We start from the raw sequence: 26,476 nt of genomic DNA, 5'->3' as shown, positions 1-26,476 counted from the left end.
GAAGGGGGGGGGACCGCGCTTCACCTACCAGCCACGCAATGCATGGGCCCGAAACCCACCGCCTTAACTCTTTCGCAGAAGCGCGCCGGCCACGTGAGCGAGTGGCTGCCGGCAAGCCTGACAATGGCTCTCTCGCCCTGTACCGCCCGATTCCCCCCTCCGCCTCCTTCCCTCCCCCTTGCGATAGAGCCTTAATTCGCTTTGGCAAGACCCAACGCTTTCCGATGGGAAAGAGAAGCGGGGGGGGGGGAGCGTTCCAGAAAGCGCTTCTTTCTTTCTTCCTCCCGTCCCGCAGTGAGAGAGAAAGTTGCAGCGTTGCTTCGGATCTCGCTGCTGCTGCTGCTGCGCATAAACGCGCCGGTTTCTTATTTTTTTTGGGGGGGGGCGCCCGCGACTCAAACAATGAGCAGCCGCGATTTCTGAAAGGAGACATCCCACGGCTGAGTATGTTGCTAAAGAGGGGGCGGAGCATAGGTTAGGGAGCGCATGAGGGGGGGGAGCTATACCCTACTCTGATTGGCCGTCGGGAGGCGTGATGCCACGTCCGGCGGGGAAGCCCTGCCTTGCTGTGTGGAGCCTCCTCTTTCTGGGTCTGGCTTTCTTTGCAGGTGGTGCCGCTGCTACTGCTGCCGCCGCCGCCGCCGCCTCCTTGCAGCCACCGCTCGCTGGCCGAATCGGACGCGCACCGAGGCGCGTGCCCCGCGCAGTTGTTCGCCGCTGCCTGGGAACCATCGGCAGCAGCTCCTCCTCTTCTTTCCAGCCTCAAACTTTGCCCGTCGAGGCTTGCAGTCGTTTGCATTTCTCCGTGGCACCCCCAGCAACTCCCTCTCCACCTCGGGTCAAGAGATGCAGCCTGTCGTTTAATAACCATGCAATAGTTCTGAGGATTTTTTTTATATACTATACACACACAAAAAGGAGGGAAACCGGATCGGGTCTTCTATGCAAACCTGCCCCTTATACACTCATCCTCCTTCTCTCCGTCTGTGCCGTGAGAGCAGCAGCCGGCGCGCGGATTTAATTTCCTGGGATCTCCTTTTCGAGCGCTGCCTTCCAGCCGCCGCTTTCCTGAAGTGAAAACTCGGCCGCTTCTTCCCCCCTCGCGCCCCACCTTGGAAGCGACTTGACCCCGCGGCTTTTCTGGGCCACCTTGCGCCGCCGCCTGCACCGCTTGGTTTGGCTGGGGATTGCATTGTTCCTTGCCCGCCCCTGGGGGTTTCCCCCTTGTGCTTGTTGGAAGCGGAGCTGGGAAGGCAGGCAGAGGGAGGAGATGGCCAAGGGAAGGTGGGACTGAGCGACCGCGTCTCCCTCACCTCTCCGCAACCCGCCGGATCCCTTGTCTTGAGAAGAGAGAGGCGGCAGCAGCAGCAGCAGCAGCAGCAGCACAGCGAGGCCGTTTTGGGATCGCCCGCTGCAGGTTCTTCTCCCTTCCTTTTCGGGCTACGAGGGCAGGATGCGTTTCTTCCCGTGGGGATTTTGGCTGCTGTGGGTCGCCGCCGCGTCTTCCTCGTCGGCTCGGAGCGACGGCGGCAACAAGCCGAGGAGCTGCGCTGAGCTCCGGCAACTCTATGGGGCCAAAGGATTCAGCCCGAGTGGGGTCCCCCAAGCGGAGATCTCGGGTGAGTAGATGCTTTGACTAGTTCTCTGCCATCGCCGCCGTTATCGGCTTTTCTGCCCCAGGGCTCCTTCTTCAGGCCCTTTTGCCACATCTCCGAGCAATGTGGGTTGCCAGGATCCTCAGCGGGATGCATGACTCGGGCAGGCTTGGTAACTAATCCGATGGAGGACGGAGAGGCGCGGGAGTAAACTGAGTCCTGTAATCCATATCTGAGCCTATCCCTAAAGAAGACAACTGTCGAGCATGTGCAGAGTGCCACTCCTTTCCTATTGCATTTGTAGGCGAACTCAGTGTTGGGGCTCCGGGGGCGAAGGTGGGACATGAAGAAGGCTTTGAGCTCCAGGATTTTCCATTCTAAAACATGTCACCAGGTGCAGGGAAGAAGTGCTGTGTATAGATCCTGTGGCTTTGTGTTCTGAAAGGTAGCGGGGGTGGAGTGGGGAGATCTTACTGATGCAATTTCTGTAATTCATCCATCTAACAAACCATTTTGAGGTAACTAGTTTAGGGGAAAGACCCGAAGCTCTTTGCCTTTTTTCTCAACCCCCACCTCCCTCTATTCAGCACCTTCCCATTTTTCCATTTCCTTTTGTCAGCTGCAACTTAACCACTGCAGTATTTCCTGGAACTTTGTGTTGAGTTTGTGTTGAGAGGGTTCTTGCAAAACCAGCATCTGCTGAAGATTCTGCTTTTGAAGGGAGGGTTGAGACATTTTCTCTGTGTGACATTTTCTTAAAACCAAGTAGCCACCACCAAAACATCATTCCCGGTGTCACTGCTGCCTCAAAATGAGTTTCATTTGTGGCTCTCTTGCCTTCTGCTTCCAACCTCTTCTGCTAAAGGCGATGTGATATTGGGGGGGGGGGCGTCATTTGCTGTGCTTGTAAATAAACAAATAAATCTGCCCTTAGCATAAGGCTGTAATGCAGTCGGGAGGATTTGAGCCAGAAGTGTGGTGTGGATAATGAAAAACTCTTGTGATTGGTTTCAAAGTTAGAGAATGCCACAAGGTAATAAGAGAAGAGATGGTGTGCTTCATCTTATTGAGAAGGAAGAGGCTTAAAGACCAGCTGGCAATTTTTAAAAATGACACACGAATGCCCAGCTGTTCAAGGAAGTTAGCGGAAGATGCAGATTGCGGTAACTCCTGAAAGTTCGTTCCAGAATTCAGTTTATTTCCTTACTTCCTCTGTATGTATTGGAGGCTTTCCTTTTTAAAAAACGAATACATTTAAAGGTATTTTCTTATTACTTGTATCGAAACATGCAAAATATGCAAAAATACAAAAGGTCTGGGGGACATAGTTCATTTTAGCTGACTTGTGTGAACTTTCTCATTGCAACACAGCAGTAAGGTAATCTTAGGGTAGGCATCAAAGCCAAACCACAGCATTATTCCATTAAAATTATGCTCTACAGTCAATTTCTGACAGTGGGTTGTATCTGCTACTAGGGATGCTCAGAGTAGACTTTTATAAATTGAAGCAGAACAGTAGCTTTGGCCCATTAATTTCAGTGGGTCTACTCTGAGTAGAATTTGGTAGGCTGGAACCTGTTGTTTGCTCAGATGTAAATCCCACTGGTTTAAATTGAACTTGCTTCCAGATAAGTTTGGTTAGGGTTGCTGTTCAGTAGTATGCCAGGCAGACCTAACAGTTTAACATTAATGTTGAGGAAGCAGTTACGTTAGGTGGTATTTTAAGTTTTGCTCAGAGTAAACCTATAGAAATGAGTGGACCTTAGTTAGTCATGCCCATTAATTTCAATGTATCTGAGTACGAATGATGGTGGGTACATACAGCTCATAGTTTCCTTCATTGAAGTATGGTGAGCTTTGAAAGAATGCCCCCTACAGAATGGTTTCAGTTGTCTTGCTAGTTTGCAGTTATTCACAGTTCCTCCTGGCTCCTTTGCTTCTTCAGGGATGAAATATTTTTTACTTTGAAAGTCAAGCATGATGTTCATAAGATTTGGACAAATACTGCTTTTTAACTTTCTGCAGGGTGAGATTAGTTGCTCCCTAAGGCTGTAATCCTGTGCATATAGTGTTTGGGTGTAAGTTCTCTGGATGTCATTGAGACTTGCTTCCAATTAAACATGCATGGGATTGGCCCGTGTCTTGTATTTGCAGCTGCTCACATGGAGTAAGCAAACAGTTGAAGCGGGATTTTCCTTTTCTTGGCCATTTAAACCAGGGGTGGGGAACCTATGGTCCTCCAGATGTTGCTGGACTTCCTTCAGCCAGCAGGAATGATAGAATTGGAATCCAGCAACATCTGGCCACTGCTTCCTTATCCCGGATTTAAACAGAGGGCTTAGTTCAGACTTCAACAAAACCAGAAGGGAGTTTTATTCCTATAAATTATACCAAATGCAGACTGGAACTTTTTCTAGGTGTAGCTCAGCAGCATTAGGAGAAAACTGAAGAACTCAAGTCTATATGGGTGCAGTGGAATAACAGCACCATAGCATTTGGTGCAAGTTTACCTATTCAGGATCCCATTACTTGTACATATTTAATGCAACTGTTTAGGTACCTTGTTACTATGTTTCGTGTCCAATCGCTTGGCAGCCAAGTGGTTGGATTTAAATTGAGGTAGTTTAGACCACAGTTCTCTTAGAAATCTGTAAACATGCCTTAAACACACGTGCACTCCAACTGCTTTAAAGCATATTGGTTTGTAATTTAATAGACTGCCTTTATACAAACTAGGAGCATAATCCAAGCCCTTTGATCATGTGTCTACATGCCCTTTGCGCTGCTGAATGTGATTTGTGAGCCCCTTCCTCCTCAGTCTGATTAAACAAAACTATTACTCCCCTGCCCCCCAAAAGGGAAATTATCCTTTGCCTATTTATGAATCTCAGCCAACCCATTTCACACACCCATTGACATCAGGAATAGCACGTGGACCAATCCCACTCCCAATCTCTTGAGGACCCCCTATCTCCAACATCTCCTCCATCTCCAACATCAGCTTATCTAACTGGGAGAGTGAAGGAACTGGGTTATTAGAATCTCAGCCAGAGAAGAAATTGGGCCATAATGCGTGCCCTCAAATGGAAAGAAGCATTTTGGTCTACCAGAGTTCATACACAATCCAAATTGGGCAACGACAAACTTCAGCAGTGTATACGTATATTACAGTGTGAGTGAGATTTCTGTCTTTTCCATCTCTGTACAAATGAAAGGCTATGAATCAGGAGTCTTAAATTCTGTTTGGCTTTGGTAGCCATCCAGAATTTGTGTTTGACACCAATTGTGCCCCTCGCCTGCGAGAGAGAAGGGTAGGATATTGATTGTGGCGCCATGCTGAATTTTGAAAGCCTTCCCAACTGGGCAGTCAAGACCCAGTGTGATTATGGGGGAAGTTCCTTATCTAGAAAATGGGAAGCTGGGGAGAATTCTAGGTGGGGAACCCATCCCTGTTGCATTGAGGCTTGACGTTACGTTGTTGGCACTTCCCAACAACAGTTTGAGAACTGAACCCTTTATAGCTTTTGGATAGTTAAGAGAGCATAAATAGGAGTAAGATTATCCATATGTTTTCAGCTAATGGTGTTGGTAAGACTGTATGCCTGTGATGACTTGTGGCTGCCTGGGTCCCATAGCATACCTACAATAACACAATACAATACAGGGCTTTTTGTGTCATTCATAATGCTTAACCTCAGCAGTCCTCAGACATTTTTCTCCCCCTGGTTCTTTTTTACACAGAAAACAGCCTCTTAACTTGTTGCATGTGAGAGAAAAGGGCCATGATTCATTTTTATGATCAAGTTATAATTTTAGTCTTTGACATGCTTATATTATATTCAGATTTTATTTTAAATAAATATAATTTAAAAATACTTACAGAAATTCTAAAAATCAGAATGTGATTCATATACAGTGGTCCCTCGGGTTAAGTACTTAATTCGTTCCGGAGGTCTGTTCTTAACCTGAAGCACTTTAGCTAATGGGGCCACCTGCTGCCGCTGGCCGCTAGAGCACAATTTCTGTTCTCATCCTGAAGCAAAGTTCTTAACCCAAGGTACTATTTCTGGGTTAGCAGAGTCTGTAACCTGAAGCGTATGTAACCTGAAGTGTATTTAACCCGAGGTACCACTGTAGTCTTGTTTACTTAAAACAAACAAACAAAAAACACAGCTTCTAAAGTTTGTACCTACCTTGCTTGCCACAAAAGGTTTATGCCTTCAGGATATGATCATGCAGTAACTGATTCTACACGCACCGTGAATATTTTTTGCTCAGGTATGGCTTTTGTGTGTCTAGTCTTAAATCCATTGTCTTATTCCAAGAATCTAGAATCAAGAACAGTTGGAAGTAATGGGTTGGGCTAATTATAAGAACCACTGTTGTGATGTCTGACGAATATATATGTAAATGACAAGGTGTTAAAATATACCTTTTGATAGCAGGAGCAGTAATGTTACATACATACCATTATGAAAGCTGGTAGAGGAAGTACACGGTGGAAAATGAGAGAATGAGAGTGTGCTGTCTTATGAGCCATCTGCTTCTAGCACTGCCAGCTGTGTACTTAAAAAGGAATTCTTCATGTTCCTAGTTGGTGGTTGCCATATGCACTTCAAATTGGTAAAAATTTAGAAAGTCACATCTGTGTTGTGCTAATATCCGTCTAGTGACTGCTATATAAGAGTCAGTGTGTTTTGATAGAGCATGTGATTTGGACACTGGGAGCTGACATGCAGAATATTTTAGGGGGGGGATGTTGGCGTTTCCAAATGCAAGAGTTGCACTCAAAGTGAAGAGCTGTAAACTACTTCACTGCCAGTCCTGTTTCCAAACATATCGCTTTACCCACTGCACGGCACTGCCTCCTATTGCTTTACTCTTTTTCGTATCCAGATCCCCTCTGTACTCACCTTCTGCTTTCATTCAAAACCTATTGGCAGTTTCTTCCCATCCCAATCAAGTCTCTGCAAATGCTTTATTCTGATCACTGAATCCTAGACGTAGTGTTCCTTCTTCCTTTCGTCTCTGAACTAGGCTCATGGGACTCCTCATTAGGTACCCTTTGGAGATTGCTGTTGCTAGCTCCCTTTTTCCAGGCTCCCCCCAGCCCCACTATGTGGTTTGAAGAAGGAATTGGCATGGGGAGACGGCTCTCTGGAGTGCCTGCAAATATGCAAATGCATTGCTTATCAAGAGCTATTTCTGTATCTGTTCACTTTTTTGAGCTGTTCTTAGAGGCATCTGAGAGTTCCATATGCTTCATAAACTACCCCAGTCCCTGTTTCATATGTTCTTTTTGTCTAGAAACCTGCACACTGTTTTGCTTTTCTGCAGTGATGGCCCAGTAGGCATTGATGTAGTTGGGCTCATGAAAAACTTCTAAGGAAACCTAAGGCTGCTAAGAAAACGTGGCAGTCCTTGAACAAGCGGACAGATCATTTTATGGATTGCTTATTGGCAAGCTGAAGGTGCGGCCTGCCAGATGGAGAGCTTTCACAATGGGGAGAATTGAGGACTGATATCCCATAAGGATTTACATTGCAGGTGGTGGTAATTAATGATTTGCAGTCAGCAGTGTACAATGAGGTAATCACACTTGCTAATGATACCAAATTGCCCACCAGATGTTTTGCCTGCCAGCAGCCTGCACTTTGCACTAGTTGCAGCTTCTGAATAGTCTTCAAGGACAGCCCTGCGCAGAGCACAGTACAGTAGTCCACCCAGCACAACAGTGGAGGGGATTCTTCAAATACCATCTCTGAGATATCCTCCATCAGCTCAGTCAGGGAGGCTGCTGGGCAGTGGGGTAGGTGGTATACCAGCAGCATCCCTGCTCAGGTTTCTCACCTAATATAAGATACCAACCCTCACAATTGATCATAGAGTAGATAGATTGGCTTCCTGGAGACTGGAATGGAGTCTCCATGGATGTTAGCAGCTCCCTTCATTGGTCTGGACTGGTCCTTCACTTAGTACCTAAGTAAACAGAGCTAAAACTCCTTGAGTCTCAGGGGTGCACACCATCATATTTAAATATATAACACATTTATTCTACTATTTACAATTGCCACATTTTGAAAAGAGATGATAGAGCTGGAAAAAGTGATTAGGGGTTTGTAACTCTTTCCATGTAAACTTAAAAAACTTTCCTCTTTAAAATCTTTTCTGGTTGTTTTTTTTAAAAAAACTTGTTCTCAGAAGTAATGCCCTTTGATTTCTATGGGATATATTCCCTTTGCAAGGCAGCAATCCCATGCATGCCATATTGGGTCATTTTAATTTAGAAACGAAAAAAGAATCTATGATTAATGCAGAACATAATGCCAACTTTGTGGAGAGAGTGTATAGAAATTCTTTCAAAATTGCTAGAACTCAGGATCATCCCATAGAATTGACTGGATGTAGGATCAAGGCAAGCAAAAGAATATGTAAGCAACATATAGTATACATTGCCATGGAATAGTGTGCTGACGGTTGTATCCTTTATAATGATTTTTATTGCATTTTAGAGTTAACAATAATAATACAATTCTTTCATCTCTTGTGTGCACCAAAATAAAATAACAAGTAATGAAATTTTTAAAAATGGTTTTCATTTCATTTTAGAAGACAATTGCTTTTTTAAAAAAGTTTTAAAGGAGACAAATTCATGGTTTTATGGCTTTTGCCTCTGAACAAAGATTCCATGTATATAGTCATGGGCTACAGATAGGGCTGTCAGATCACAAGCTGGGGATCCTGCATATTTTGTTCTTGAGAGAGAGCTGTCAAAGTTGTCCCTATGGCCACCTTCTTCCACAGGTCCCTTTGCTTGCTTTTCTCTGTCTCCTACTTTTGCTACTCTAGGCAGAGGAAGAGGTTGGGCAAAGGAATTGATGGACAGTGAGGAAGGGTTGGCCTGGCAGCTGTACCCTAATACAATAGAGCAGCAATCTGCTATGAGCTTCCTTCTGACAACTACCGGTAGCTGGCTGCCACTGCAGGCAAGATGGTGGAGTAGATGCATATTTGGTCTGATGTGACGCTGCTTAATTGATTTTAAAGCAAAACCTGTTCAAGATAATATATTTAAGAGGTAAGATTTTTATCTCTCCCTCTTTGCTTATATATACTCTTTTGTATAAAAATGGTTACTTCCTATCTTTGTACTACATCAAACTCTGTGGGCGATTCCTAGCCCCACTTGGAGATGTTAGGAATGCAAAGCAGAATATCACAGATGTAAAGGAAAGTTTTACAAATATTTCAAACAGTTGCTGAGGTCCACATCAAGCCTATTAGTCTACAGTGGTACCTCGGGATGCGAATGGGATCCGTTCCGGAGCCCTGTTCGCATCCCAAATGGAACGCAAGATGCAGAGCGCAACGCGAACGTGCTCAACCCGAAGTACATTCAACTCGAGGTATGACTGTATAGGAGGTTTAAATTACTATTATTAATACCATTAATGTTATATTTTCACTGGTAATGTTTAGGCAATACAGTCATACCTCAGGATAAATGTGCTTCAAGTTAAGGATTTTTGGGTTGTGCTCCGTGGCGACCCAGAAGTAATGGAGCCCGTTACTTCCAGGTTTCGCCGCACACGCATGTGCAGACGGTCAAAATGACGTCATGCACATGTGTGGAAGCAGCGAAACGTGACCAGCACGGAAGCGGGCTCTGGAACGGATCCTGTTCACATCCCGAGGTACCACTGCATATTTTCTCCAGATGTTACTGTTTCTTTCGATGAGGTAGGTAGAAAACGTGCTATGTACCCTTTATACCGGACTTTGGACAATTCTTTAAAAAAAATCACTACCAGCTTTACATGGCAGGCAAAACATTCTCCAGTGCTGGTATATCCTGCCTGAATTAAACCTGCCGGATTATAATCTTCTGGGCAATCCCAGTATTTTCACATAGTTGCAAATTTCATCTCAGTGGGTTCCAATGAAGGGCTGACTTGCCCTAAAAACTGAGGAATTTTGTGATCGGGTCTGAAGTGTACTGAAAGTGTTCAGAGTTGCAATTTACAAAATGCTTATGCAGGGGGGAGATTGTTTTTAAAACAAAATGTTTTAAATTGGTTTGCTTATAAAGCATATTGTTTGAATTTTGCTAAACTCATGCACAAAACTCCCTTAGCTGTGTGCCTCCCATTTGCATTTTCTATGAGCCATTGGGCATCCTCTATCTTCCATGGGCAATTGGCTTCCCTAGGGAGTTTGCAAGTCTAATTGTTCAAAACACTTTTTCTCATGACCCCTTTGAACAAAAGTGGAAGTTGGCAACCAAATTGCTTAACTTCATCTTTTAAAAAATAATTTGTCCTAGATGAATTCCTCAGAGATTTGCCATGATAGTGTTGGAGAACAACAGAGTTTGTGAATCCTCCCGCTGAAATGAGTGGAAAGGACAAAATCACACAGATTTTAAGTCATGGGTGGGGAACCCTTTTCAGCCCGAGGGCCAATTCCTTTCTAGGGAATGTTCTGAGGGCCACATGTCAATGATAGACAGGATCAGAGTCAAAAGTGTGTGAAGGAACAATGGTAACATTTGTTGTTGTCTTTTATTCGTTTGGTCGTGTCCGACTCTTCGTGACCCCATGGACCAGAGCACGCCAGGCACTCCTGTCTTCCACTGCCTCCCGCAGTTTGGTCAGACTCATGCTGGTAGCTTCGAGAACACTGTCCAACCATCTCGTCCTCTGTCGTCCCCTTCTCCTTGTGCCCTCCATCTTTCCCAACATCAGGGTCTTTTCTAGGGAGTCTTCTCTTCTCATGAGGTGGCCAAAGTATTGGAGCCTCAGCTTCACGATCTGTCCTTCCAGTGAGCACTCAGGGCTGATTTCCTTCAGAATGGATAGGTTTGTTCTTCTTGCAGTCCATGGGACTCTCAAGAGTCTCCTCCAGCACCATAATTCAAAAACATCAATTCTTCGGAGATCAGCCTTCCTTATGGTCCAGCTCTCACTTCCATACATCGCTACTGGGAAAACCATAGCTTTTACTATATGGACCTTTGCTGGCAAGGTGGTGTCTCTACCTTTTAAGATGGTAACATTTACAGTAGCCTAATTTCTACACGTGCACCTCTCTGTCTTCCCTACAGATAAGTAAGAGGGATTATCAGAGCTCAATGACATATTTCAACTGGGCAAAATCTCTCAGGGCCAGTGATGTGGCCTGGAGACAGGACTGTGGGCTGGGGAGAGGTCTGTGGGCCAGATAGTGTGGACTGGAGGCCTAAAGGTTGCCCCAGGGCTGCGGTTCCCCAGCCCGTTCTAGCATATGAATTCCTATCTAGTTCTATTACTCACCTTGGAGATTTCTCTTGCCTTATTCAAACACAGCTTCTATTTTAGCATTCATTGCACCTGAATCCTTCCCCATTTCCACCTACAAAGTACAAGTAATGCTGTGCCCTTTGAGATTCAGAATGCAATCTCAGGCATACCTAGCTGTGAGTAAACCTTATTGAACACAGTGGGACGCAGTAAACAACCAAAGAATCTGGATGCACACCTCTTCTGTTTTAATGTGAGAGAATATTATGTAGTATTATGATACGAGACAGTAGATAGAACTGTTTGGAAGCATCAAGAGATCATTGCCAGAGGGACATTGCTGATTTTCAGGACTATGTGTAGTGATGGCTTCTGACCATTATGAAACTGCAATATTGCTTTGTTCTACATGGTATTGACACTGAGCTCAGATATTAGATATACTTGTCCCTATCATAGGGGGAAATGTGCTCTCTTCTTTATGCAGCTGACAGTACACTTTCCCCTTTGCTCCAGTATTACTCCATTGACTGCTGGCAGCCTTGAGTCGATTTTGTAAGAACGTTAATTGAGTTAAAACTGAAAAGTCCCCTTTAAATCAGCTGTTCACACTTGTGGTTAGATTCCCATATATTTCAACAAAGAAAACCATATTATCGAGCATTGAGAATTGTTAAAATCTCAGTTCTGCTGCAGTGAAAACTGAGAAGACAACAGTAGGAATTCTCAGATTCTAGATTCTGGAGAGTGTTTGGGAACATGTAGCTGAAATAAATTAAAAAATTTAAAAAAATTGTCCAGTAGCGCCTTAGAGACCAACTACTGGACAATTATTATTATTTTATTATTTCAACTGAGTCAGACCAACACGACTACCTACCTGAATATGGGAGCATGTAGGTTCTTCCAATTTAAAAAGCCTTATTAGGGCTGTCCAAGCAGTACCTGAATTTGGGGGCACCATGGAACATCTGATTGTAATTATTTTCAGAACAAACTTTTGTGAACTATATTAAGTGTGCCTTTATACACCCTTGCAGTCTTCTAAAGAGTTGAAACTTAACGTCTCCCAGGAGAAGTAAGAGTTCAGTTACACATTTTAAATTATCGTTTCAAGGTGTTGTCTCTGCCAGAGGAAAGATTACCAAAAATATGCTTGCTAGAACAAATTCAACCCAGCATGGCTAAACCAAATACCTGATACCATAGGATACTGCAAATGATTCATACATACCCCCCCCCCCCCGAAAACTACTTTCACGGATGATGGATCTGGAAAGTGTGCTTCTAAGCAGGAATTCAGACTGATAGGTGTGGTGTACAGGCAGAGTGATCTGTCTCTGGCTGCTGCTGCAGACTGTCCCTGGAATATTGTGCTTTGAAAATTATTTAATGGTTTTGAAAGCTCTCACCCATCTCGGGTTTCAGTTAATGCCCTCCACAGTTTTAGATGGAAGATATTGCAATACTTCTTACCATCTGCAGACATGGGGAAATGGAGGGTTTGTTCTGTTGCTCTTTAACAGAGAATGTGAGGATCAAATTCCTCCCTGAGCTGTTGAAGCGAAGTGAGCATCGATCTTACTAAATAGGAGAGAAAGAGAGAAATGAAAAGATTATGTGCTTTCAAATAATGAGTTTAGTCAGAAAGTGCCGCCCTTTCTTTTTAGCTGTGGCCATCCTGTCTCCAATACTACACAGGCACTATGGCCGTTTCCTCCATGGAATTGCATGTCGAGGACCGCTAAGACACCCCTGAATAAAAACACGTTCACACATCATTTTTGTTTTTGTTTTTGGCATAATTTTGGCCACAACTTTATTGCATTACAGTAAGTGAGTGGTTGCTTAGGCCTTGGTTAGTGACTATCTGTTCCCACTTGGAGGTAGGAACAGAACTGACAACCACACCCGTGTGGAAGTCCGTAGGGGTAAGCAATTTTGGGGAGAGGAAAAGCTGGGTGCCAGGCTCACACCTCTCCCCAAATGCCCCCTGGGGCTCTTGTATAACCGTAGCCCTTTGTCAGGGATACGGACAAAAGCATGGCGAGCCCCTGGATTCCTTTAACGGAATACCCTTGCAGCAGCAGCATTGAAGGGGCAGGCACAGCCAACCTCATCCCCTCCACCAACCAAAAAATTAACCAATGCTTAACCGCAACCTAGGGGACGCGGGTGGCACTGTGGGTTAAACCACAGAGCCTAGGACTTGCCAATTGGAAGGTCGGCGGTTTGAATCCCCGCGTCGGGGTGAGCTCCCGTTGCTCGGTCCCTGCTCCTGCCAACCTAGCAGTTTGAAAGCACCTCAAAGTGCAAGTAGATAAATAGGTACTGCTCCAGCGGGAAGGTAAACGGTGTTTCCGTGCGCTGCTCTGGTTCGCCAGAAGCGGCTTAGTCATGCTGGCCACATGACCCGAAAGCTGTACGCCAGCTCCCTCGGCCAATAAAGTGAGATGAGCGCCGCAACCGCAGAGTTGGTCATGACTGGGCCTAATGGTCAGGGGTCCCTTTACCTTTTAACCGCAACTTACAAGTTGTGACAATTTGCTACGCAGTAGGCAAAACCCAAATGGCACCAGCCAATCAGCCAAATGGTAAAATTCCTACCAGGCCCCTGCTCCAAAGCAAACGACCCCGTGACAGGCTTAGCAAGGTCAACACAAACAAACCCTAAATAAAGGGAGGGAGGGTGGGCGGGCGGGCGGGTAATCCGATGTGCGCAGTGAAAAGAAGCAGCTCAACGCTGCACACAGGGACCTATATAGCACCCCATCAATCAAATAAAATTGCAACAATCAGTTTTCCCCAACAACATTGGAGGTGCCCAGTCAAATCTGTGGCCATCCAAACTAACCTGCCATCAACAGGGAATGGCATGGTTGTGCCCACCGCAACACGTGCTCTCCATGAAGGAAAACCCGCTTTGTCTAACCCTAAAGCAGGCATAGGCAAACTCAGCCCTTGAGATGTTTTGGGACTACAACTCCCATCATCCCTAGCTAACAGGACCAGTGGTCAGGGATAAAGGGAGTTGTAGTCCCAAAACATCTGGAGGGCCAAGTTTGCCTATGCCTGCCCTAAAGCTATCCAAGTTTATGGCCGTTAATATGGCTTGTGCAAATTCCATAGATTATAATGATGTCTTGTGTGAAATGCCTCCTTTTGTTTTTTCCTGAACCTTTCCACATTCCAGGTTCTAGTATTATGAGAGAGGAAGGAAACTTCTGTTCAATTTCTTCACACCATTCCTAATTTTGTACACCTCTGTCATGTTCTTCATACTTCCTTTCTCCCCCCCCAAAAAAAAACCTTAAAAGCTCCAAATGCTTTAAAATTTATTTTCTTGTTCCATGATAATTTTAGTTGCCCTTTTCTGAATCTGTGCACCATACTTTTAATGTTCTAATTATACACGAATGTGTTACGAGTTGTGGCTCAAACAAATTTTGTCACTGGTTTTCTTGATGCATAGTCGGAGGAGTTACTACTAATATATCATTGAATCTTCTCTTAAAAGTATCAGCTTTTTAAGTCCTGTGCTGTAAACGTTTTGAGGCATGTTGCAGTTTCTGCACATCTGTCACAACGTAGTGCAATCAGTTAAATAACAATTCCATAATCTTTATTTCATTCTATTCATAAACATACAGAAACAACTAGATTGCCCAGCTTTTCACAGTGTTAAGGTTTATTTTCTTCCTTTTCCCCGTATGGGACATTCTTCTTATAATACATCTACACTGAAACAAAAATTTTAGAACGCTGTGTCAGTGATGGATGCAATAATGTCTCTAGCATTTCATTCCCATGGAGTCAGGTTACTTTGTCAGATTTAGTATTATGAGAAACAGGTGGAAGCTGCAACAAATTGGTGCAGTGTGGCGTGCTCCTGTTCAGGCAGCCAGCCAACCACTCCCCCTCCCAACAGATCCATCAGCACTCCATGCCCACTGGGTGTGCTCAGTTCTCATTGGATTGTTTTCAGTGGGTCTCCTTTGAGTTTGTTAGACTTCTGCAAACCTTGGGCTTCTCTTAAGCCTGCCAATACCTCTCTCATAAGGATCCATACTTGGATAATGGGTTTCACATATAGGAATATGCCTCTTTAGAGAGCAGGTACTCAAATGCTTATCAGTGGATGATGAGTGAAACTGCAAGCTAGGGCAGTGACTGCAGTTTTCAGTAACATGTAGTCAATAAACTTTTAAAATAAAGCAGCTGCTTACATAACAAGATACTTAAAATGCACCAGTTAAATTTTTTAAAAGACAGCACATTCATCTCATTTGTACTGCTTGCCTAAAGGCCATAGAATGCATTTCTTTGTTCCTTCTTGGTTGTTGTTTTTATATGCTAAGGAGTAAGGGATAACTTGTAAAAGTTCGGCTATGGCAGTGCATAACAAAACCATGCTTTCAAGTGCAACGCTGCTGACTGTTTAGAAGTAGATTTTACAGTAGTTACAACGGGACAATTTGATCGCAGTTATATACCCTATCAACCGTTTATTAGACTAAAGCACAGATGCTTTATGGCAAGTGATGTTGGCTTGCAAAAATAGCGCTATTTTATAGAACTGTAAACTATGCTATATAATTGAGTCAGTATGCTTTAAAAAACATTATTTTATATTTTCGCCCTCATCCAGTTCCATTTGTGCCAGCATGGAAATCCCACCAACTGAAAGTAATTATCACCTCTTAGTGTATTGGCTAAAATCAAGTGTAATGTAAAAAGTATTTCAGTACTTACTGACTGCTGGGAGGACTGGCTTTTGAAGGGTGGGCGTTGAGAAGTAATTCTATTCTGTTAAACTTTTCAGAGGGGATCATTTTTAGGTAGGTGGCTGCTAAAAAGGCCTCTTCCTTGCAACGGAAACCCTACAACCCTCTCACGAGCTTCTCTTTGTCTAGCATATTCATTGAGCGACCATTCAGAGTTTAGCATGAATTAGGGGCATGTTGGTACATGCTAGTGAATTGCTTACACCTCTCTCATTCCTCCCTGCAGCTGGGAGAAACAAGCCGTGAGACGTGGCTTGCCATGACGTACCAGCAGTTCTTCATTGGGCTGAAATCCTATGTCCACCCTATCAGATCCTGTAGTTCTGGCTATGCAGTCTGGGGAGGGGAGTGGGAGAAGAAGTGAGGTTTCAACTGCTGGGCTAATGAAAGCCTCTCATTGTTGGGAACAATTGGGGCATTTGGAAATCAGTTTCTGTCCTTATGCTGCCCAAGGGCAAAATGTCAGGGTTGTCAGTGCCCTCCCAGTTGCCCAGACAGCAAAGAATTTATTAAAGAATTGCACAGCATGAGGGTGCCCAGTCTGGCCCCATCCTTTGGCCAGCTGTGGGGAGCTTGCATGCCCACCATCACCAGAAAGAACACTACTGTAATGTCTGTTTTCTACCTATCTCCCCATTGCCTTTTTCTTTTTGTATTCTGCCTGTCAGGCTTTAAGCCTGTGGCTTACTCCTGAGTAGAAATGAGCAAGCCAGGGTGGTGGGGGAGGAAGAGATGTCTTGCATTTGGTTCCTCCTTTGAGATTTTAACTGGGGGTTTTTTCTTTGATGACACCAAGTTACTACAAGCTGCAGAAACTCTGCAGAGAAAGTTTATCAGGTACAGTGCAGGCAGGGTGCTGAGGGAAGAGAAGGAGCAAGATCACATGGATTCTGTATGTAGCCCTGCAGGAAGTTGGAACCACGTGCTGTAAATGGAGCAGATTGCTCTGAAAACTTTGGAGCCTAAGGCAGAAAGCCTGAAAAGCATCACTCATCCACTGGTGCAACATAAAAGCATTTATTTTATCATCTCTTGGTTGTTTTTTTTTAATAGTTTATCAAAACCTGCTGAGTAGTAGGTCTGGCTTTGGAAAATTTCGATTGATTGAGGCTTAAATCTTCTTTCCCTTCAAATGATGACAACTCTAGATAGCTGCCTCACCAAATAGATGTTTGTGAGTTTTCATTTATATGGATGGGAAATACAGTGAGTGGTCAGAATTGACAGCACAGTAAATGTCCAATACCATCCTCTTTATGGTAATGGCTTGGTTATATGCAGTTACAAGAACAGTTGTATAACCCAAGTCTTTTGTTTAAAAAGCATTTGCTTCAGTAAGCCACACCTTATGCCTTCAGTGAAGATCCCCTCCCCACTCTTTGGATAAGTTTCCAGTGGGATTCCTTGCTTAGACCGCTTTTTTAATATTAAAAAAATTGGTAAGGCCAAAACACCATTAGCAAGTGTAAGCAGTAGGCAAGCAGTGATTTATGAGCACAGGGAAGTTTATTGTGAGATTAATTAATACTATTCATATCACTCTGCAGTGCTTGATGATTCATGGATGTAGCTTCTTAAATATATAAAACTTATCATCCCTTTTCACTTATCCACATGCCCAGATCATATTTAACTTGAATCTTTTAATAGCTGAATGGCAGAGGCTGCAGTGCTCCCTTGCTCCCTCTGTCAGATTCTTGTTCCACTCACTGTCTAGGTAACCCCAGCAAGGAAATAATCCACGTTAGATTTCCTTCCAAGAAGATGTCAGCATACCATGTTTAACAGCATCCCAGCAGCATGCTGTAACACTTACGTGGTTTCTGCTTCCATTCAGTAAGATAGGGGATTCTGCTACGTCCAGAAGTTAGAGTAGTGGACTGTCATATTGGTTACTTAGGAGTAAGAAGGACCTTTTTTGGCTTATGAGTAGGAATCGATGGGTGGAATAGCATTGGGCAAGATAACCTGTGTTACTTGCTGGGTGAGGTATCTGATCAGTTATGGTGACAATACAGCTATAGTTTTTGCCAACCAGCACTTCCCAGCCATCGTTGAGAAGCCTCCGGTTAACAATTTTGGCTGCTACTTTGAGAAGTTGTCATTCTCAGCTTGATTCAGTTTAGGGTTAAGTGAGAAACTTTATTCGCATAATAGGTTTACAGAGCCCCATTCAAGGAAGTGGATCAACTTCCAAGGAAAAACTGTATATGAAGCTGTTCAACTTCCAAGGTACAACTGTATATGGGGGAACTTTTCCCCCTCAACCACTTCAGGTGACCATTTGAAAGTACAGAATGCTACTGAAATCCAGAATCCCCTCATCCCTATTGGGTGTTTTGATGATGTAACTGGGGGCTTCTTTCATGCATTTTGGAAGCTGGATGTGTGTGTGCATTGCCTTTTCCCTCCATAATGGTACTCATGTAAGTTAGCTGCTGGTCTCATCATTACTGCTGTAATTAACGATACAACACAGTCTCAGCAGCCTTCATGGTCAGGTATGAGAAGGCCATCATTTCTTATGCTTGCTTCAGCTCGTCTGCTGTTGTTTGAAAACAATGTTTCATCTGAATTCTGAGTGGTATTAACATAAATATCCAGAACAAAGGTTTAGGTTTGAATGATGGTGTCTTGTATTAACATTGGAAGCATGCTTACGGGAAAGTAAACAGTTTTGTATTAACCTTCTGGCTTGTACTTTTCCTTCTTTCTCGTTTGGATTTTCCTGTTGAGCCATTTCATCCAAAGTTGTTGAAATTTGAATGATTAAGGCTGCATTCAGGCAGCACTTTATTCTGTCTTCTTAGTGTTTCCTTACCTGTTAATTTCCACAATGTGAAGGCTGCTTCTGGAAATTTAGCTGAATCTAGCAGAAGTTTAGAGCTCATTTCTGTGTTAATTGTTTCTACACAAAACCATTTCCAAACTGGGAAACCCAGATTATTGTGGCAGTTTTGTGTGGTATGTTTCCTGCAGTTTTCATGGATCACAGGTCACACAATGAAATTTTGGGTGGCATTTTGTCACACCGCACCATGAATCATGTGGGAACAGGCACATGCATGCGTAGAAAGGGGGGTGACATATCCAGTGGTGTTCATTGTTGTGCCACGCAACACTCACTGGTTTGAATTAAATTTAGTGCAGCATGGCAGTGTCAGTCGAAAAGACACAGTTCCATAATGCAGCAGGTACTGCAGAGTAAAAGAAATGTTAAAAATCAGGACAGAAGCACTAGTACTACAACCATTAAAACTAATTCAATAAACCCCACTTCTGAAGGCAGCCTTAGCCGTTCACAAACAGCCATCACTGTTGACTATATGAGTTAGTGAGGCAACAGAAAATAGGTGTACATATTTGCATTTAAAAGTATGATAAATGCCTGATTCCCAAGTATGACATTAGAAATCTTTTTAATCTCTAACAAGGCCTGTTCACCTTTCATTAAATGTCTGTTTCATTTATAGTTTATTAAATTTTCAAAAAGGATCCTTCAGGAACAAACTTTACCTCAGAAAAGTGAGATCGGTATGCTTTCTTAGAGGTGGGTGTGTAGCTTATTGAAATTCACCACTAAATGGACCAGTCCCCTAATTTTTTTCAGGGAGGGTGAGCAAGAGAAAAACAAAGTATTCTGACAAAATTTTAACCGGCTCTGTGTTGTGTCAGCAAGTATTGAGCATTTTGATTGAAATAACTATGGTAAGTCTGGCACACGTGCCCAAACTTTTATGAGGGTCTCAGCTCACTGTGATCTCTCGAAAACCACTTGCTAATGTTTCATTCCTTGCCCTATGACATGTCCAGGCTCTGAAAAATGGGTGATTCTTTTTGTTCCCAGGGCTCTTAACATCTTCTAGCCCACTTCCCTATGTGTTATATTTCTGGGCCTTTTTAATTCAATTTAGGGAGCTCCTGGGAACAGTAGGTGGTCAGTGTTGCCCTTTCTGCCCATGCCACCCCAAAAGTGGATATGGGCATGACCTCTGAGCTTGCACTGAGCCTATGCCTGCTCCCTGTAGACTTTCAAGTTCATGTTCTTCTCTCAGTCTGGGAAAAGTCCTTCAAGTGATATGCCTCCTTACACATGATGTTAGTAGAAATAGGCAGAATGAAGGGAAAGCAGCCTGCAGCCTCTCCCTGAAAGAGATATTATTCTTTCTATTGATTAACAAAATGTAAGTTGTTTTTAGGTAAGGGACCCCTGACCATTAGGTCCAGTCATGGACGGCTCTGGGGTTGCGGTGTTCATCTTGCTTTATTGGCTGAGGGAGCCGGCGTACAGCTTCCAGGTCATGTGGCCAGCATGACTAAGCTGCTTCTGGCAAACCAGAGCAGTGCACGGAAATGCCATTTACCTTCCCACCAGAGCAGTACCTATTTATCTACTTGCACTTTTGATGTGCTTTCGAACTGCTAGGTTGGCAGGAGCAGGGACCGAGCAATGGGAGCTCGCCCTGTCGCGGGGATTTGAACCGCCAACCTTCTGATCAGCAAGTCCTAGGCTCTGTGGTTTAACCCACAGCGCCACCCGCGTCCCAGGTTGTTTTTAGAAGTGTCTAATTACTGTATCACATATTAAACTAGCTTCAATGGCTCTTGTTTACTTTCCTGAAACTTCTCTGTAATTTTTCTTCCAGGGAATATGTAATATTTTAGAATATGTCATTAGTACAACTGACTGTAGAAGCAAATATTTCATCTTAGTGTGTTTTATCTTGCAAGTAAATGGAAAGCTGCTAACGTGAGATTTCCTTCTTTTTTTACCAATGAAATGTGCAGTGTACCATATTGCTTGTCACTGAATTCTGGGTCAGCTGTCTAGGGTGTCTTATCCTTATTCTATCCTTATAAGTAACATTCCTTTTTGCATTGCAGTGAAGCAGTCTCATGTCATAGTCATAAATTAAATATTTTACTCTTGTTACTGATAATGTTTAAGAGAGCACTTAGGTCTGAAATGCCTAAATATAACTGCAACATAAGTCATGTGTCTGTATCCCACAGAAGTGATGCCCAGCTTTATGATACAATTGCCAGCAGCTTTCCACACCTTGGCTTACTGAATTTGAATTGGCTGTTCAGTTTCCATCTAGAAAACACCATTTATAAAGCAGCCCTTTAGAGAGGAACCCAAAGTAGGATAACTTGGTGTGAATCTAAGGACATATGAAATTCATTGATTATAAACAGTAATGTTGCTGAATTCTGGTGGAAGGTCAGAAACAACTATTTAACAATGAGTCAAAATCCCTTTGAATTTTGTTTAGGCCTCCAATTGTGCTTAGGCTACTCTCCTTCCCCAAATCTTACCTTCCAGGAGCAGGAACAAAAGGCAAAGCATTGAACGGTGATTGTATAAAGCCAGAAAGCCTTACAAATAGGAAGTTTCCAGTGAAAAGATCCATGACTGTTGTACTTTGCAGTGTCTTGTGGACACTTGACAAGGGAACCACTGCTCTGTCCTCTCTCTAGTGCAGGGAGTGAGCAAAATCTCATTTTGGTCAAGTGTTGGAGGATGCAGAAACTTTTCTGTCTTGCCTGTAATTAATAACTTTCAAAGAACCTCAGAGAGGAATGTATGTGTTCTTGGGCAGCCTCCTCCTTGCTCACAGTGAGTAGAAATTCCAGAAGTATGAGATTTGGAATACAACCACCCCTCACACAGACACACACTTTCGAAATCCTGCCCCATGGTGACACCTTCAGAATTTGGACATGGCTTATAACCAGACTTCCATTCTTGCCAGTTTCCCAAGCAAACTTACTGTTGTGAGGTGGGGAGGTTCTCTGGAAGTAGGAAAGACATTTCAGCATTTGCTCCCTTCTGCCAGCTCTCTGCTTCCCATCCCCAAATTGCTGGAAAAGCAAAGAATTCACCAAGAAAGCTAGAAGAAACAGGATTCATGAAAATGTGAGATGGAGTCAATTTGCCCATTTGTGAAGGGCTGGTGATTGTAACTCTCACATCTTAAAAATGCCATTGGTTCACCTATAAATATCTACCTGTAACTTCTCTAAGATTTGAAATGCCTGTCTTTTCCTCATGTGAAGGAGTGATGGTTCTACACTCCTGAGTCTAGGTGTTCAGCTATCTCTCAAACAGAGATGTTCAGCACAGTGATAGGTCTGTCCTAGATGCCTTCTACTGTAGGCACACAAAACCAGGATCTAATCTGAGCCAGGAAACCAGCTCTCTTGTCTGTCAGTTTCTTTCCTTTCTCACTCTCCTAGGTTTGTTGTATAACAAGGCAAGGGGAAGCAGAAAAGCCCACAATGAAGACACCTCCCTAAGTTCTTGGCAGTCTGCAGCAGGGATGGTTAACCTGAGTTCCTCTGAAGGTTATCCATCTCCTCTCAGCCCCAGCTAACCTGGTCAGTGGACAAGGATGATAGAGTTGTAGTCAAGCCACTTGTTGTAGTCAAACTTCTGAACTTGCTAGAAGCAATTGCAAGTGAACTCTGGGACGCATCATTTTTCTTAATTCTTCTTGGCTCATCAAACAGAAATATTAATATTTCTTAAAATGCACTTCCCAGTGTTCAAATGGGTACTTTGCAGAAGGCAGAAAAAACCCAAACTTTATTTTTTCCCCCATGACAATGTTTGGAAAGACCCAGTTCATTCTGAATTTGAGGTGGATGGGTTTTGCTCACTGCTAATCTCTGCTATCCAAACTATTTGCTTGGTGGATAACACACACAAAAAAAGTTCTTTTATAATCCACCCCCTCTTTAACTCCCCTCAATTACTCTTACTTAATTACTGAGTTTAATTTGGTGACTAATGAGCTTCTCTTGCTGTGAGGCAGGCAGCATTTCAGCTGTTTCAGAGATTGCTACATGCAAAACTTCATCTTTCCTCTAGAGCAGGAGTGGGGAGCTTGTTACCATGTTAACTCCAGCTCCCTTCAGCCCCTGCCCTAAAGGCCAGGAGTCACTTGTGATCCAGCAACATCTGAAGGGCTACAGGTTCCCCTCTCCTGCCCGACAGGCTCTAATGAACTAATAAATAAATTCTGCAGTGTGCTCACATCATTTGAAAGTGTTGCAAAGTTGAAAAATACTTCACTTAAAAGAGATCCAATTTTGATACCATTATGTTTCTTTACCTGTAAGCATTCAAAATATGCCAGGCACCAGGCTCATGTTGCACCTGGGTATCGGGCACTTGAAAGGGACGCGGGTGGTGCTGTGGGTTAAACCACTGAGTCTAGGGCTTGCCGATCAGAGGGTCGGCGGTTCGAATCCCCGCGACGGGGTGAGCTCCCATTGCTCTGTCCCTGCTCCTGCCAACCTAGCAGTTCAAAAGCACATCAAAATGCAAGTAGATAAATAGGTACCGCTCCGGTGGGAAGGTAAACGGCGTTTCCGTGTGCTACTCTAGTTTGCCAGAAGCGGCTTAGTCATGCTAGCCACATGACCTGGAAGCTGTACGCCGGCTCCCTCAGCCAATAAAGCAAGAGGAGCTCCGCAGCCCCAGAGTTGTCTGTGACTGGACCTAATGGTCAGGGGTACCTTTACCTTTACTATTGGCCACTTGTGACCAAGTGAAGATGCCTGTGTGCCAGGATGGCGCCAGATGTCTCCACCATCTGAAGGTGTATGCCTGGGCATTCTTGGATCTTGACTTTTTTCACACACTAGCAACACATCCTATAGAATTCTATCCGTTATATTCTATCTGCACAATCAGAATGAATTTCAGGAACCAAAAAGTTGTATTGGAAAATACGACTTTTGAGCCGTTTGGCCCCAAAATGGCAACTAGGCATCCTGTTTTGGCGACTGTAACCCAGGTTTAAGGAGCCATTTGGCACCTAGCTTATATATCTGAGTTTCTAACACTGCCTGCAAGTTTCACTTGGTTAACATTTATTTAGAATGAGCTTTGGCATGGTAGAGGAGACAAAAAAGGTACCTGACTTGCCCATGAGATCTCTTGAATTCTAATGATTTTCAAGATGTAGAAAATTTCAGACCTTGCCACTTGGTGTAAAATTGAGAATAATTTTTTTATCAAGCAAAAAAGGGTGAGTTTAAAATAACAACAGCATCTTCTAAGTGGGGGGGGGGGGAGTTAGCATGGTGCCCTTCACAAGCTGAATGGGACTGATGAGAGTTGTAGTCAACAACACCTGAAGGGGACTACATTTCCTATACATTGGTACCTCAGGTTAAGAACTTAATTAGTTCTGGAGGTCCGTTCTTAACCCGAAACAGTTCTTAACCTGAGGTACCACTTTAGCTAATGGGGCCTCCCGCTGCACGATGTTTTTTCTCATCCTGAAGCAAAGTTCTTTACCAGAGGTACTATTTCTGGGTTAGCGGAGTCTGTAACCTGAAGCGTCTGTACCCCGAGGTACCACTGTACCCCCTTTGAAGGCTTCTAAGTGAAGAGGTGTTGGGCTGCAAGCTTTTATCCCAATCCCATTTGTTGGTCTGTGGTTACTCAGTGGTGAAGGAAAGTTATCTCTTCTTATTCTCTATTAAGGTCTTTGAGCACTGGAATTGAATATTGGTTTCAGGATTAAGCTCTGCTGAAGAAGGAAGCCCTTGAACGGCTTTCAGGGCCCCTTCACATGTTGCAGTGTTAATGGGTGTTAAGCCACAGAGCTGGGTGTGTGTGTGTTCATCAAAGAAGGTACCTCTGATACACATGCCTATAGCTTTCACTTTTGGAATGCCATAGATACATGCTGTGAACAGCAATTGACTCCAGCTACCCAGCATGAGCTGCAGAGATGTTTGCAAGGTGAAAGTTTGTGTGCGCATTTTGCAAAGGTTGCTGTTCTCTCAGGTACAGAATGTGAGCTTGTAATAGGTTATGTGTGAGGCCGCCCCGGCTGTGCAGCTAAAACTGCCTGGAGTTTTCAAATGGAAAAGAGAAGAATGCGGGTGTGAATGCTTACTGTTGCTAGAGCGCTGGAAGTCATTTAAAGCATTTTAGCTTGTTGTGTGAACTAGCCCCTTGAGTCCTTCTACACATAAGTTGGGAACAGAGGCTAGAGTTTAGCCCTTGAGTGTCTGTCACCTACCTTCTTTGTAGGCCTCAGTGCACGCTGGCAGTTATTTTCATGGGTTGAAAAGATGCCTGGAGTTGTGTTACATCCGTTGCTTTATTTGAAGACTGTTTTCAAGCCTATGGGAACTAGGCCATCAGCTTATTCTTTTTTTTTTTCCTTGACAGAAAAGATTGTTTAATAAAATTCAATAGTGCAGCTGAATTAAATTATTACAGACAACTTTGGGGAGTGAAATGATAATGATATTTTCTGACAATTCTGCCCCCCGTCCCATGAAGGAACTTAAATTGTGTATTCTGAAGCTCCCTTGACACAAGCAAAGCTCTGGGGAGGAAACAGCCCTGGGCCTGTTCAGAAACTGCTTCCTTCGCAAATAGAGAATTACTGCAAAAGCAGCAGGAACAAACCTCTGACTTAGTCACACCTCCTGTCAACTCTTAGCATGTGTAGAATATCACATTCAGAATAAGTTGCCTGCAGCATCTTTCGATCTCTCTTCCTAATCAGTTATTTAAAATGTTTGTTGACTGCTTTAAAAGATTCTAGGGCAGCGGTTGAGAGGGAAGATGGTTCGCTGGATCAAGGATGTCTGTGTACAGCTGGATTCAAATGTTTTACATTCTATGGCAGCAGTGGACCTTCAACCTGTAGACCCACACACACACACACTTTGTCGACCAAGCCATTTTCATCTAGTCACGCCCATTTGCCAGTTGCAGTTGGGCCAAGAAAGGGTTTGCAGATTCCTTGAACCTGCAACTAACAGCTGATTGTTGGTGCTCCAAAGCACAGTTCAGGGCTACAAGAAAGTGTGGATCATCAGCTGATTATGGGCTCTGTGCAGCAGGTATGTGCTGCATTGGGGAGTTCCTAGTGGGAAGTCTATAATGCAGGCAAGTGTTCTGGAGGAAACAACTTGGATTCAGATTAATTCCTGAAGTGCTGTTGATTTCAAACTGCTTCCTCTGGAAAGAATGACACCAACCCCCCAGGCAGATTCAGTTCTCCATCCCTGTTCTATCTGTGACTTGGGGCCAGTAGGTATGATTTTGCTCTCCTCAATAAATTAACTGAATGTATGAAAATATGTCCTGGGACAAGCATCTGATCTGGCTTCAGTCCCTCTCTTGTCTTAGGGCAGGATTAGGCAACATGTCTTCCAGAAGTTGCTGGACTACAACTCCTATATTTCCATGGTGGCTGGGGCTGCTGGGAGTTGAACAACAGCATCTGGAAGGTACTACGTTGGCTGCCTCTGCCTTAGGGCATGCCATGGTGGTGAAAATTACAGTCAAATACTTGAGTAGACGTGTATATTCTCTTGTTTTTGTAATTCCTTTCTTTATTCTCTTTAAGTTTTCATGCACATACTTTTATAAAATGTTCATTGTGCACTTTTTTATCCAGAAGTTGGAGTTTAAGAAGTAAGCCCTGAAAGTTAGTATTCAAGTAAAGCATTCAACTATAATGCTAGGCTGCTTATTACCAAATGTGCTCCAGTGACATCGCAAAGGAGTTGTTTGTCAAAGTAGAATGTGTACAGGCACCCAGGGGCAAAAGCATCTTTATTTTTGAAGTGCCAAATCCCATTGGCCTTCATGCTTCATGTGTTTTGGAAAGTTAATAAAGTAGAAGCAATATATTTGGAAACATTAGGAGAGGTAATTAATGTAATAAAGCTAACCTCCTTCTACTATCAGGCAGAGGACTGGAGGAATTTATAAACAACAAAAGGAATAAGCTATGCATTAAACAGCTTGTATCTAAAGCATAAATGCAAGAAAAAT

At 43.7% G+C, this 26,476-nt stretch overlaps 1 protein-coding gene across 1 annotated transcript in view; it reads left to right on the top strand.

The window, feature by feature from the left end:
• Positions 1-587: 587 nt before the first annotated feature.
• The window catches only part of GPC1 (glypican 1), a 196,761-nt gene continuing 170,872 nt past the window's right edge, over positions 588-26,476 (top strand). The window contains exon 1 of the mRNA XM_083742110.1: positions 588-1,619. Within this exon, the coding sequence (XP_083598236.1) occupies positions 1,454-1,619 (166 nt within the window). The 5' untranslated portion in view covers positions 588-1,453. The remainder of the gene's footprint in view (positions 1,620-26,476) is intronic.

This window comes from Podarcis gaigeae, assembly GCF_964106915.1.
Source record: "Podarcis gaigeae genome assembly, chromosome: 5".
NCBI classification, from domain to species: domain Eukaryota; kingdom Metazoa; phylum Chordata; class Lepidosauria; order Squamata; family Lacertidae; genus Podarcis; species Podarcis gaigeae.
The sequence above is the reverse complement of the archived record's forward strand: the minus strand, read 5'-3'. Positions and strand labels throughout refer to the sequence as shown.